We start from the raw sequence: 13,727 nt of genomic DNA, 5'->3' as shown, positions 1-13,727 counted from the left end.
CCAACCACCCACCTATCCATCTATCTATCCACCCATCCATCCATCCACCCACCCACCCATCTACCCACCTACCCATCCATCCATCCATCCACCACCTACCCATCCATCCATGCATCTGTCCATCCATCCACTCACCCATTCACCTTTCTATCCATCCATCCACCCACCTTCCCATCCATCCACCCATCCATGCACCTGTCCGTCCATCCACTCATCCATCCACCTACCTATGCTGTGGTGTGTAGTGACTTGATGTGGGAGCTAAGTCCCCAGATCAGGGATTGAACCCGGGCTGCAATGGTGAAAGCAGAGTCCTAACTACTAGATCACCAGGGAACTCCCTGGAACCATTTTAAAGCCGCATCTGAGAAATGTATGTCTTTCATGATTTTTCTGATTCTAGCAAAATGTCAAAGACTTTTAATACGAATGTGAGAAATGTCTTGTGAGTTGTTTTCTATTCAGAAAGAAAGAAGCTTTACCTGAGTAGTTGAAGTAGAGTAAGATAAACATGGGTTGTGTCTCTGTAGCTATAGTTTGTAAAAAATCTAGATTTTTGTATGGATGACTATTTATACATACAAATATTTTTAAACTTTTTAAGACTAAAGGTTTTAGGACTTTAACATGAAAGTCTAAAAAAAAAAAAAAGCCTCTTTCTCTACCCTATAATAATGCCATTTTCTTGCCCTGTCCAGAGGTACTGAATTATCTTCTGCAAGGATGTATATTTTCATATAGTAGAGACAGTATGATAAGGTTGTTCCAGAGTTTTTCCTGAATGAGCAAACAACCAGATCATCATGCGTGTGCTAATTCTTTCCAAAAGAACAATTTGGGGGGTTCCTGAACCCTACTAAGGAGGAAGAGCCTCATAATATACTGCAACTTCAATTCCAGACTAACCCCATTAGTTTTTTACACCCTACATCTAAGTTCACTTAATAGTTCATGAAAGCTCTTAAAAAATTTTTTTTGTCTTTTGTCTTTTTTAGGGCCACACCTGTGGCACATGGAGGATCCCAGGCTAGGGGTCTAATCGGAGCTGTAGCTGGCAGCCTACACCACAGCCACAGTAATACCAGATCCGAGCCATGTCTGCGACCTACACCATAGCTCACAGCAACACCTTAACCCACTGAGCGAGGCCAGGGATGGAACCCGCAACCTCATGGTTCCTCATCAGATTCGTTTCTGCCGTACCATGAAGGGAATGCCACAAAAGCTCTTAAAATTTTATTTACCATTATATCAATGTTGAATTTCTTCCTTTAGAGCAAACCTCTCGCTGTGTCTGCTTCTCCTACGTTTATGTTGGTGTCATGACACACCCCTCCCAACCCCGTATGTAACTCTGGAGAAGCTGTCCTTCCCCCTGCCCCACTGCCTAGTCCACTGCCACATCCTTCTCACCCCCCACCCCGCCCCATCCTGTCCCCAGCAGTGTCTACTCTTCCACTCTACTCTTTGCAGTCCGTTGCCGTCGATGCCTAGGCTTGCCTTCCGCATGCTCCCTTTGCCTCAGTTCCCTGCTTCCTTCTCTCTTTCAGAAAAAAAATCTCCCAAACACAAACGAGAAAAAGTCACCATTAAACCGTATTTGTATTTTCATTCATGAGGATAAGTCTATCATCCACCCATATATGTGTGTGTGTGTGTGTGTATGTATATATATATATATATATATATATATGAAATACATATTTTCATTTTTGGCCCCACCCCCGGCATACAGAGTTCTCAGACCAGGGATCAGATCCGGCCCTTAGGTGCAACCCAAGCCCACAACTACAGCAATGCCCAATCCTTAACCTACTCTGCCGGGCCAGGAATCGAACCTGCATCCTAGTGCTCCCGAGATGCTACCGATCCCATTTCACCACAGTGGGAACTCCCCATCTGTCATTTTTTTTTTTTTTTGTCTTTTTGTCTTTTCAGGACTGTCCCCGCGGCATATGGAGGTCCCCAGGCTGGGGGGTCCAATCGGAGCTGCAGCTGCCAGCCTCCGCCAGAGCCACAGCAATGCAGGACCTGAGCCACATCTGCAATCTACACCACAACGCCAGATCCTTAACCCATTGAGCGAGGCTAGGGATCGAACCCGCAACCTCATGGTTCTTAGTCGGATTCGTTTCTGCTGCGCCACGACGGGAACTCCCCCATCAGTCATGGTTTTAAAGAACCAACTGAAACATCAAATTTTTCTATGGTTGTTACATATCACATATTATAGCCTCTTCCTATCAGCTTTCTCAGACTGCCTTCCTTCCCCCCCCCATTTGCATATCTGCCTCCTCATCCTGAAGCATCTATCTTTATCCCCAAATACCCTGCCTTAAGTTCCTCTGTTCCTGCCTCTTAGACATCTGGAAAATGTGCTCACTGTTCTCTCTCTCCTCGTTTCTGGAAAGTCAGAACAACACATAATACTCTTTCCTCTCCCTCCCCGGACACCGCGCTAAACCGAGGACTCATTTAAGGTCTGGGTTGAAGCTCAAAGCCCCTCAATCAGGTTCTTGTTCAAAACATCAGACCCAGCCCACGTGTGTTTGCATTTTCTTTTTCCTTCCTCCACAATTAAAATGTCTGTCAATGAATAAACTTAAAAGAGCAGAGCAAATAGGAAGGGAGTTGCAGGGAGTTCTTAGTGTGTGACAGACTCTGGCGTTTGTGGGATCTCCAGCTGTCCTTAAAATGAAGCCTGACAGTCAGGCAGCCACTGGACAGGAGAAAGGCTTAACTGTGGGGGAGCCTGGGATTCAGCCATCAGCAAACCACACAGCGTCCCTGAAAGGTGACCCAGCCCTTCGGCCCCAATATAAACAGGTGAAGCATCACCTCAAGCAAGAAGGAGCCTGGAGGACGGAAGAGACAGACAGAGACTCAGGAACCAAACAGCTAGTGCTGGAATAAACAGAAATCATTCTGGAACCAAAAGAGTTTTTAAAAATTCTAATTAGTATTCTCGAAAAGATCTGCTAAGATCCTTGCAACCAAAAAATAAGGCTGCGTGAAAAGATAATCATCAAAGAACAAAAATAACATTTGCAAATAAAATAACATGATCACCAAATAGGAACTTCAGTGGAAAGGATCAAAGATAAAGTTTAAACAGCTAATATGAGAAAAACGATAATAAGCATCAGCCTCATGGGCCCCTTATCTGACTGCTGGGCATTTTGGAAAGAAAATAAAAACAGGAGGTAAGGGAAAGATTATCAAGGGAACAGAGACTCCTCCTGCTGCATCCGTCTGCATTCTCTGCCTGCAACACCTCACCCAAGTCCCGCACGGCACCGCCAGTGAGGGCCACTGGAAGTGGAGGGCTGCTGGCCTTGCTAGGATTTTCACAATTTTAAAGGGACATGCCTTTTTTCAGAAATTAAAAAGGAATGATCATGTGTTGTCCTGGGTAAGTTGATTTTACCCATCTTACCCTAAAATTTTCTAATGATCAAACACTACCATCCTCGTCACAGCCACTGTCACTACCAAAGTCACCATCCCCACCCCAGCCACCACCATCCCCCACCCCAGCCACCATCCCCACCAAAGCCACCATCCCCATCACAGCCACTGTCACCACCAAAGCCATCATCCCCATCACAGCTACCATCCCCACAAAGGCCACCATTCCCACAAAGGCCACTATCACCATCAAAGCCACCATCCCCACCACTGCCACCATGACCACCAAAGCCACCATCCCCAGAAAGCCACTATCACCATCAAAGTCACCCTCCCCATCACAGCCACCATCCCCACTAAGGCCACCATCCCCACCAAAGTCACCCCACTAGAGCCACCCCTTCATCACTCCAGCCACCATGGCCACCTTCACCACACCTGCCACATCCACCACCACAGCCACCATCCCTGCAACCCTCAACACGACTCCTGCTGCCATAATAATTATTCCAACTTTGACGTGTACACATCGGACTTCATTAACATGAATCTGGGAGGGGAAGTGAACACGCACTTTCTACTCTCTAAAAAAGGTACTTATTAAGCAACTGAAGAGTTTAAGGAAGGTTTCAGAAGGGCTTAACTTGGCTTGGGTGGTCAGACGAACTCACTATGTTCTAATTTCAACACACTTCCATTTATTTCTTAATATATATCCCAAAGGCCAACTCTTGCCCAATGTCAGGCCAAACTAGCTGGGGTTACTTGTATTTTAGGAAAGCACTATTATTGTATGTCTCTGTCCTCTGCTGTAAGTTCAGTCTAGGTTAGGTTTTGTAATTCACGAGTATTACAGAGAATTCTACATATGTTTTTAGAGCATAAGGGAAAAAAACACTTGTTACTTAATTTCTAAAATGATGTTGATCATAATAATCCCCCTTTCCCCCAAATTTTCTCTGTTTTTTTTTTTTTTTCGGTCTTTTTACCTTTTCTAGAGCCACTCCCGTGGCATATGGAGGTTCCCAGGCTAGGGGTCGAATCGGAGCTGCAGCCACAGGGCACAGCAACGTGGGATCCAAGCCGCATCTGCGACCTACACCACAGCTCACGGCAACACCAGATCCTTAACCCACTGAGCAAGGCCAGGGATCGACCCTGCAACCTCATGGTTCCTAGTCAGATTCGTTAACCACTGCGCCACGATGGGAACTCCTTCCCTGTTCTTGCCTTGCTGTAAGTTGTCAAGACGGCTGACTAGCCCTGGTCTTTGCTAATGTCAAGCCGAGAATGCTGGAGCGCTCTGTGTGAGCCAAGAGTTGACTGGCCTAAAACAGCTGGTCTTCAGATGACATTTGCTAACAGCATGAAAGAGCATCGGCTGAAAGTATTTATGAGGCATCCTCTGACCCAACCGTCATTAGTCATTCATGGTTTTATGACCAGCAGCTTATAATGGTCTCCTGTTGTTATCTAAATATTTATCAGTCCTATCAATACGATTTACACATGGCTTCCAAAAGAATTCTGATTTTTATGTTGGTTTTTTAGAAATAGGACATCCTCACTTGTCCTTGTAAATGAAAATTCAAATCCTATTTAAAGGTAGGTGTGGTTAAACCTATAATGAGCTACCATTCTACACTTATTATAGGGCCTAAAAAAGACAAGACCAAACCAGATCAACTGGTCATTCCAAGAGCTGCCTGATAAGGACACAGAACCAGAATTCTCATGGAATCCTGCAGGAATACATCATGTACAGACGCTCTGGAAAATGGTTGGGTGGTTTCTTAAAAGGTCAGACACACTTGCCACAAGACTCAGGAAACCCGACTCCTGGTGAAACGCTACTCCTACTTAATGAAATGAAAACAGGAAAGTGAAATGAAAAATCACGTCCAAACAAAACGCCTATAAGTGAATGTTTACAGCAGATTTATTCATATGGCTCCCAAACAGGAAACCACCCAAATGTCCATTAACTAGTGACTAGATAAATCAATTATGGCTCTTCCTTACAATGAAATACCATCTGGCATAAAAAGAATGGACAACAGTCACATAGGGTGCCACGGTTAATTCTCAAATCCACTTTGCTGAGTGACAGAAGCCAGACTTCACTTACATGACTTTCTCAAAAAGGCAAAAGCATGAGCGTAGGAAAAAAATCAGTGGTTGCTAGGAGTGGGATATATTAACAGGGGCACATGGGAATTTTGCGGGTGTGTGATGGAATTATTTTATCTATTGATTATGGTGGGGCAGCTATAGGAGTGTAGGAATTTGCCCAAGTTCATATTCTCAAAAGAACATTTTTGTTGGGTGTATATTTTACCTTGATAAGCCCAAGAAAACAATTCAGATTAGTAATCTGAAGATAAAGAAGAATTTTGAATATGTATATTCTTCCCTGGGATACCTGAAGATACGAATGAAAGCCCATGAACTTGCCCTCCCTATGTCCAACACAGGTTAATTTCAGATCAGGTAAAGGCTACTGTGTTACCATGGATACAAGCTCTTATTTCCTTGCACGTGGAACCTCTAATATGAAATTGTGATTCACATGCTAGGCAGGGGGAGACTGAGAAACTACCAAAGTCACCCTGGGGTCTTTGATTTTCAGAAGCCTGCCCATAATGTTTGCTCCACAAACTCCAGAGAAACCACATGAATCGCTGAACATATCCTTAAGGGATGAAAAGAAAGGTTGGAGATTTTCTGGCCAAACTTGAAGGCAATTCTAAAAACTGTACGCTAGTCCTCAGGCTGTTCCAACTCTTTTCTTTTCTTTCGTTTGCTACAGAAATAATTCCCTGAAGATGAGTTGCAGAAACAATGACAGTGGAAGGCCAGCCCCCTCCTCTGTCTGTTGACCTGCCCGAGAGATCATGATTTTCTGATTTATCAAGAGAATGGCGGGCAGGCTGAGAGTGAGCTTTCAAGCCAGGAGAATTCTCTGTGGTGGGGTTCAAAGAAGCAAGTTGTGGGAATTTATTCAAAGCGGTTAAGGTAGAAAGAGGACTCTAAAAAGCATGTATCTTTTCAAGCTCCCTGGTGGCTTCATGGTTGAGGATCTGATGTTGTCCCTGCAGTGGCTTGGGTCACTGCGGTGGTGTGGGTTTGTTCCCTGGCCCAGGAACTTTTGCATGCCATGGGCGGGGCATACGTATTTCAAAACTACATTCAAGATATGTCGCCACAGTGATTGTCACGCATCCATTTACCAGTAAAAATGAAAATCAGAACCGCTGCCACCAAGGCAGTGTTTCCCACATGCTAAGGAGGTGGTACATGAACCCTAGGGTGCCAGCTCTCCCCACACCCTGCCTTGCTTATTCCGATCCAAGAATCCCAAACAACCCAGAGCTCCCCCACAGGCACCAGGTTAGTTCTGGCCTCTATGCCTTCGTCCATTTTTTCCTCCATTCAACAAAAGATATTTTGATGATTTACAATAGCCAAGACATGGGAGAACCTAAGTGTCCACCGACAGAAGAATGGATAAAGAAGATGTGGTACATGTAGACAATGGAATATTACTCAGTCATAAAAAAGAATAAATAATGCCATCTTCAGCAACATGGATGGACCCAGAGATTATCATACTAAGTGAAGTCAGAGAAAGCCAATTACCATTACTTACATGTGGAATCTAATAAACATGATACAAAAGACTTACCAAACAAACGAACTCAAAGATTTCAAAATCAAACTCATGGGGAAATGGGGGGGAATAAATTAGGAGGTTGTGATTATCATATACACAATATTATAGATAAAATAGATAACAAGGACCTACTGACTATACAGCACAGGGAACTCTACTCAATATTCTTCAGTAACCTCCATGGGAAGAGAATCTGAAAAAGAACAGATCTGTGTATGTGTAGAACTGACCACTTTTCGTACATCTTACTCTAACACAACATTGGAACTCAATTATACTCCCATAAAAGTTTTTTTAAAAAGATACTTTGACTGTCTACTCTGCGTCTGTTGTTGACCAAGTTGTGTCCTCTGTAATTTGTATGGTAACCTCCTCAACCCTGCACCTCAGCATGTGAGCTTATTTGGAAACAGTGTCACTGCATTAGTCCATGCATTAGTTATTAGTTAAGAGGAGGTCACATTGGAGAAGCGTGGGCCCCTTAACCCTACATAAATTGTGACATTAAAAGTGGACATTGGGGAGTTTCCATTGTTGCGCAGTGGTTCACGCATCCGACTAGGAACCACGAGATTGCGGGTTCGGTCCCTGGCCTCGCTCCGTGGGTTAAGGATCTGGCATTGCCGTGAGCTGCGGTGTAGGTCGCAGAGGCGGCTCGGATCCCACGTTGCTGTGGCTGTGGTGTAGGCCAGTGGCTACAGCTCTGATTAGCCCCTAGCCTGGGAACCTCCATATGCCGTGGGAAGCGGCCCTAGAAAAGGCAAAAAGGCAAAAAAAAAAAGTATACATTGGGACAGAGGACACGTGCAAGGACAAGGCCACGTGAAGATGAAGGCGGAAAGCAGGGTGACATGCCTACAAGCCAAGCAAGGACAAAGACTGCCAGCACCCCAGGGCAAGCTGGGAGGAGCCATGGAACAAAGAGAGTCCCCTTCACCGCCCCTCGAGGCACCCCCCCTCCACCAATGTCCTGACCTTGCACTTCTAGGTCCAGACCTGAGAGACAATACATTCTGAGGTTTAAACCAAACCAGAACAAGCCAAAACACACTGCCCCCCGCCAACCCCCCGACCAAAACCAACCCCAAACAAAATCGACATGCTAAAGTACATTTCCTCCTGGCAAGGAGATTCTGCACACATCTGAGAAGCTGCAGCAATGGCAAAGCTCCTTCCGGGGAGCTGTTGCTCGGTGGGGATCCACAGGGCTGCTCCAGGGTGGACCAGGGCAGGTGGACAGCCCTGCGTGCTTCTCCCCGACTGGCTAGCTCCCCCTCGCCCCCCTGGCTTCTTCCAGATTTGCATCGACAACTGCCTTAAAGGTTTTAGCAACTTTTCAAGCAGGTCATCTTTCTTGGAGGAGCAAAGGGTCCCGTGGCATGAGGTGGGAGATGGGCTGCGGGCTGGGTCTGGTGTCACGGTCCTTGGGGAAAGGGCTCTCCTCCCGGCAGGGGCGCCACACACCCAAGGCTGGGGCAGATGGACAACCCCAGGAGCCTCGAGAGGCAGCTGTTACACCGACTGCCGAGTGTGGGGGGCTGGGCACCGTCTGTCATGACGTTTTCCTGGCTGACCCTGACCTCTGATTCCCGCTGATGTGTCCAACACTCCCTGAGAACACAAACGAATCCGGACACCAAGACTGCTTTCACACGGCAGATGCTCAAGACAGCTTCTGTGACTCGGTTGTAACCTTATTTACATCCCGACTATGCTTCTTCCTTGTATCGCTTCCTCTCAACTATTTTTTACCCTGCTTGGTTTCTGCCACAGCTATCTCATCATCAAGACACTTTGTTATTATTATTTTTTAATAGTTATTTCCCCAATACGATTTTTTTTTTGGTCTACTGTAAGCATGGTGACCAGTTACACATACATGTACACACTCCATTTTTGCACGTCATCATGCCCCATCATTAGTGACTAGACACTTTGGTTGGCAATTCAGGCTCCTGGTCTTAGAGAACAGTCCATACAGGTGGGGGAATTTGAAAAAAAATATCCTCTGTGGAGTTCCCAACGTGGCTCAGGGGTTGGCGGATCCCACTAGGAACCGTGAGGTTGTGGGTTCCATCCCTGGCCTCGCTCAGTGGGTTAAGGATCTGGGGTTGCCGTGTGAACTGTGGTGTAGGTTGCAGATGCAGCTCGGATCCTGCATTGCTGTGGCTGTGGTGTAGGCCAGAGGCTAGAGCTCCGATTGGACCCCTAGCCTGGGAACCTCCATATGCCGCGGGTACGGCCCTAGAGAAAACAAAAAAGACAAAAAAAACCCCAAAAAAGACAAAAAAAAAAAAAAATCCTCCTCACCATGTGATTTTCCATCGCTCTGCTTATACTGCTCTTATTTAAAGAAAAACAATCCTTTTTTTTTTTTTTCCCCTAAGTGTGGTTAGATTTATATATTCCGAGGAGAATAAAAATACCCATGTGTGGTAATTGAGACCATGTTATTCCAAGATAACTCAAAGGCCCAAACACCTTACATGTATCATGTATTAACTGATGTTTTCAGATGGAAACCCAGCTCTGAATCTCTGATGCGATCACAGCCAGGCTCAGGTTTTCCCCGCCCCCAAGCGCTCGTTTCCTGAACAGTCCATGTTTCTTCTCCCAAGAGCCTCTGTCTCTTTCCTACAACAGCTGCAAAGACACATCTTTAACCTGACTGTGCCAGTTGAAGCCTGTCTGCTAACAAAAGCACAGATGCTGGCCTGTTTCTCAAGTTGCCTAGCCCCCGAATCCCAGTGCTCCCTCCACCCTATCAACAAACATTCTTTCTTCTTCTTCTTTTTTTTTTTTTTTAAAGGCCACACCCACTGCATATGGAAGTTCCCAGGCTAGGGGGTGGTGAATCGGAGCTACAGCTGCCAGCCTACACTGCCGCCACAGCAACTCGGGATCCAAGCTGTATCTGTGAGCTACACCACAGCTCATGGCAATGCTGGATCCCCAACCCACTGAGCGAGGCCAGGGATCGAACCTGCATTCTCATGGATACAAGTTGGATTTGTTTCTAATGCACCTCAACAGGAACTCCCTCTTTTTTCTTTTTTCTTTTCTTTTCTTTTTTCTCTTTAGGGCTGTATCTGTGGCATATGGAAGTTCCCAGGCTAGGAGTTGAATCGGAGCTACATCTGCCAGCCTATGCCACAGTTTGAGGCAACGCCAATCCTTAAGGCACTGAGCGGGACCATAGATCGAACCCGCGTCCTTATGGATGCTAGTTGGGTTCATTAACTGCTGAGCCACAAGAAGAACGCTTATCAACAAACATTTCTTAAAGATGGCGTGTGTTCGCTGAACCTGTCTGCATCCGAAGTTATCAGCCAGATGTGGAAATAACATAGCTTACGTGTTCACCCATCTCGAAAACAAACCAACCTGCCACGATTTGCTTTTGTAAAACCAGTTTGCCTGCTTTCAACTGAGACGTTCTAAGATCGTACAACACTGGCGTCACCACTGGCCAGGGTCTTCTGGCCCTTTGTCGCGAGGCTAAATTTCACGGGTAGAGATCTCAGTCTCCGTGATCTCTTCCTTCATTTCTCACCTCGAGGCTGTCACCCCACAACCGATTTCTTTAGCTTGGCTTCTCTCCAGATCCCCCCTTGCACAGTCATCAGCACTTTCCTGACCTCGCGGCTCAGCTTTTCTGGGTCCTTTTTCTCTCCTCCACCTTTCCCAGCAAAAGGCTGCCATTTCACAGCCACTGAGCATGTGGCCCCTTTGCCTTGCAGACAAAGGAAGGGACCTGGGGACCTGGGCCCCTACCTGTTGCATGCCTTGCATGGTCTGCTGCAGGAACTGGAGCTGCTGGTCCTTGGTGAGGTTGTCTTCTGTTCGAAACAGCTGCTCTTTCTCCTGCTTCAGCAGCTCCACCTCATTCCTGTAGGCATCCAGCTGCCACCGGAGGCTGTCATTTTCCTCTTTAAGGGCGTAGGCCTGGGCGGCCAGGGCTGCAGGGCAAACAGAACGAGTTGAAGTGAGTGACCTTCTTGCTCAGATGGAGGGGAGCTTCAGTCGGGAAGAGAGCCTCTTACCCCCCATTTTTTTTTTTTTTTTCCCTGGCTGCCCTGTGGCATATGGAGTTCCCAAGCCAGGGATCAGATCCCAGCTGCAATTCTGACGTAAGCTGCAGCTTCGGCAATGCCAGATCCTTTGACCCACTGTGCTGGGCTGGGGATCGAACCTGCATCCTGGGGCTTCAGCAATACCACGGATCCCATCGCGCTTACGGCAGGAACTCCTCACCCCCATTCTTAATATTTGTACCAAACCCAAATGCACTACCCTGGGGCTCCTTGTGGCTGTGGCGTAGGCTAGCCGCTGTAGCTCCAACTCGACCCCTAGCTTGGGAACCTCCATATGCTGTAGGTATGGCCCTCGAAAGACAAAAAGAAAGAAAGGAAATGAAAGGAAAGGAAAGACGGAGGGAGGGAGAGAGGGAGGCATCTGTGTTGCTAGGTGACAAGAGCTCTCCATCATCTACCACATGGCTGCAGAGTGTCCTCTCCCTTCGGGCAGGATGAATTAGCTCTTGGAGAACCACTTTCTTTCAGAGCATCAATAGTCTCCTAGGTGGAGACGTGCAGCCCAGGGGAGAGGGGGCCTGATCTACACACTATTCCTCCTCCTTCTCCTGCAGGACAAGACTGCACAGGTTGCTCCCTCTAACTCCCATCAGAACACTAGCTCCCTGGTTCCATCTGTTTCACCAACAGCTTCCTACCCTACACGCCTTTCTGAAACCTGAAATTCTCTACGTGTAGATTCAGAGCTCATCTCCACTTTCCTGAGAAACCGGAGTGAATTCAAGGTCTTACCCATCTCAAGGCTCCAACACCAACTGCAAGGGAATAAAAGAGTGGATGGTACGAAACAAACTGAGGAGGGGGACTCCCTTTCCCAGTTTCCAGCTTATCGCATGGCGGTCTCTCCAATGATGATAATAACAGCTTTCTGAGCATTTAGCACACACGGGCACTGGGCCATGGATGAACTCACTTCATCCCCCTCCCCCAAGCCTCTGAAGTGGGCGCTGCTTTTATTCCCCTTCTTTAGAGATGCGGAAAATGAGGCTGGGGATGTTAGAGAACCTGTCCTATCCCAGAAAGTAGCATCAACAAAATAAGGAAGGAAGAAAAGAAGGGACGGAGGGAGAGAGAGGGATGGGGAGGGAGGAAAGGGGGGGGAAGGGGGAGGGAGAAGGAGGAGGAACGGGATGGGGAGGGAGGAAGGGGTGGAGGGAAGGGAGGGAGGAGGGAGGACGGGGTGGGGAAGGGAGGAGGGAGGAGAGAGGGAAGAGGGAAGGAGGAGGGAGGGATGGGGGAGGCAGGGAGGGAGGAGGGGTGGGGGAAAAGGGAGGGAAGGAGGGAGGGAAGAGGGAGGAGGGAGGAAGGAAGGATGGATCAACAGCTTTCAAACCCAGGTCTGGCTCCAGAATTTCTGCTCTTGGCCCCCGGGGCTATTCTGCAGCCAGCTGGGTTTCGTTCTCAACAGACTGTTGGAAACAGGTCCCCAAAGCTCCCCCTTGACTTTCTCCCCAGTTGCCCATGCGTTTTTCCCCTCCATCAGAAGATCAAGTCTCTCCTTTAGTGAGCAAGAGAAAAGTGAAAAGATTTTGAAAGCCGGCTATCAGAAACGTCTTCAAAGAAGTTAACTTCTGGACAACAGACTTGCGGTTGTCAAGGTGCGGGGGGGGGGGTGTGTGGGAGCTGGGCTTAGCAGACGTCCGCTTTCAGACACGGAGGGGCTAAAACACAAGGTTCTACTCTCCAGCACAGAGAACTATATTCAATATCCTGTGACAAAGCATAATAGAAAAAAAAAAATAAAATGTATATATATGTACCACCAAATCAGTTTGCTGTACAGCAGAAATGAATGCTGTAAATCGACTCCACCTCAATTAAAAAAAAGAAGTAACTTCCATTTGTAAGGACATACAAGGTGTGGAGGGCCTGCCCCCCAGGGTCTTGGTCCAGGATCATTTCCACCCTCCACCCCCAGGCCCAAAGCCACATCAAGGTCATCCTCGCATACGTCCCACCTGCACATTACACAGCAATGATGACAAATCTTTCCGAAGGTTCACTGAAACCCCAGTGAACGCGCAACTCAAATATCAACCCTCAAATCATGTAAAATAGCAGCTTGACGGTATTCAGCTTGGCAAAATGATTATGGATAGTACACAGCGAAATACTAATCAAATGGAACATGCAATTAGCCAGAAAAATCCCTATCTTGAGCCATCAGGGATCGATTAGGCAACAAACATTTACTGCTTATGTACTCTGTGCCCAGGACTATCTGAGCCTCTTGGATCACAAAACAAGGAGACAGATGTGTCTCTTCGCTTCAGGAACTTGAAATAGAATGGAAACCAACATGTTTGAAGGGAACCTATTCAAAGGACGAGAGAGCGTGCGCCTGATGGATGGATGGCATAGGGTGGCACTCAGTACATGTCAGCTGGATAAGCAAGCAAGCAACTAATGTCATGTCAAAGTTGATGGCCAGGGAATCCACCTGATAGAAATTCAGAGAAGAGAAAGGAACATGCTGATTTAAATAATAAAAGAGGGCTTTGAAGGAAAAAGCCCAAGAACCAGGAAGAACATCCCAGTCAGAAGCAAGAGCC

At 47.0% G+C, this 13,727-nt stretch overlaps 1 protein-coding gene across 14 annotated transcripts in view; it reads right to left on the bottom strand.

Annotated features, from left to right (window-relative positions):
• ENOX1 (ecto-NOX disulfide-thiol exchanger 1) overlaps positions 1 to 13,727 on the bottom strand; it is a 660,000-nt gene that overhangs the window by 99,408 nt on the left and 546,865 nt on the right. For all 14 annotated transcript variants that reach the window (XM_021065349.1, XM_021065348.1, XM_021065354.1 and 11 more), the window contains one exon: positions 10,856 to 11,040. In XM_021065349.1, the coding sequence (XP_020921008.1) occupies positions 10,856 to 11,040 (185 nt within the window). The remainder of the gene's footprint in view (positions 1 to 10,855; positions 11,041 to 13,727) is intronic.

Source organism: Sus scrofa, chromosome 11, assembly GCF_000003025.6.
Source record: "Sus scrofa isolate TJ Tabasco breed Duroc chromosome 11, Sscrofa11.1, whole genome shotgun sequence".
NCBI classification, from domain to species: Eukaryota; Metazoa; Chordata; class Mammalia; order Artiodactyla; family Suidae; genus Sus; species Sus scrofa.
The sequence above is the reverse complement of the archived record's forward strand: the minus strand, read 5'-3'. Positions and strand labels throughout refer to the sequence as shown.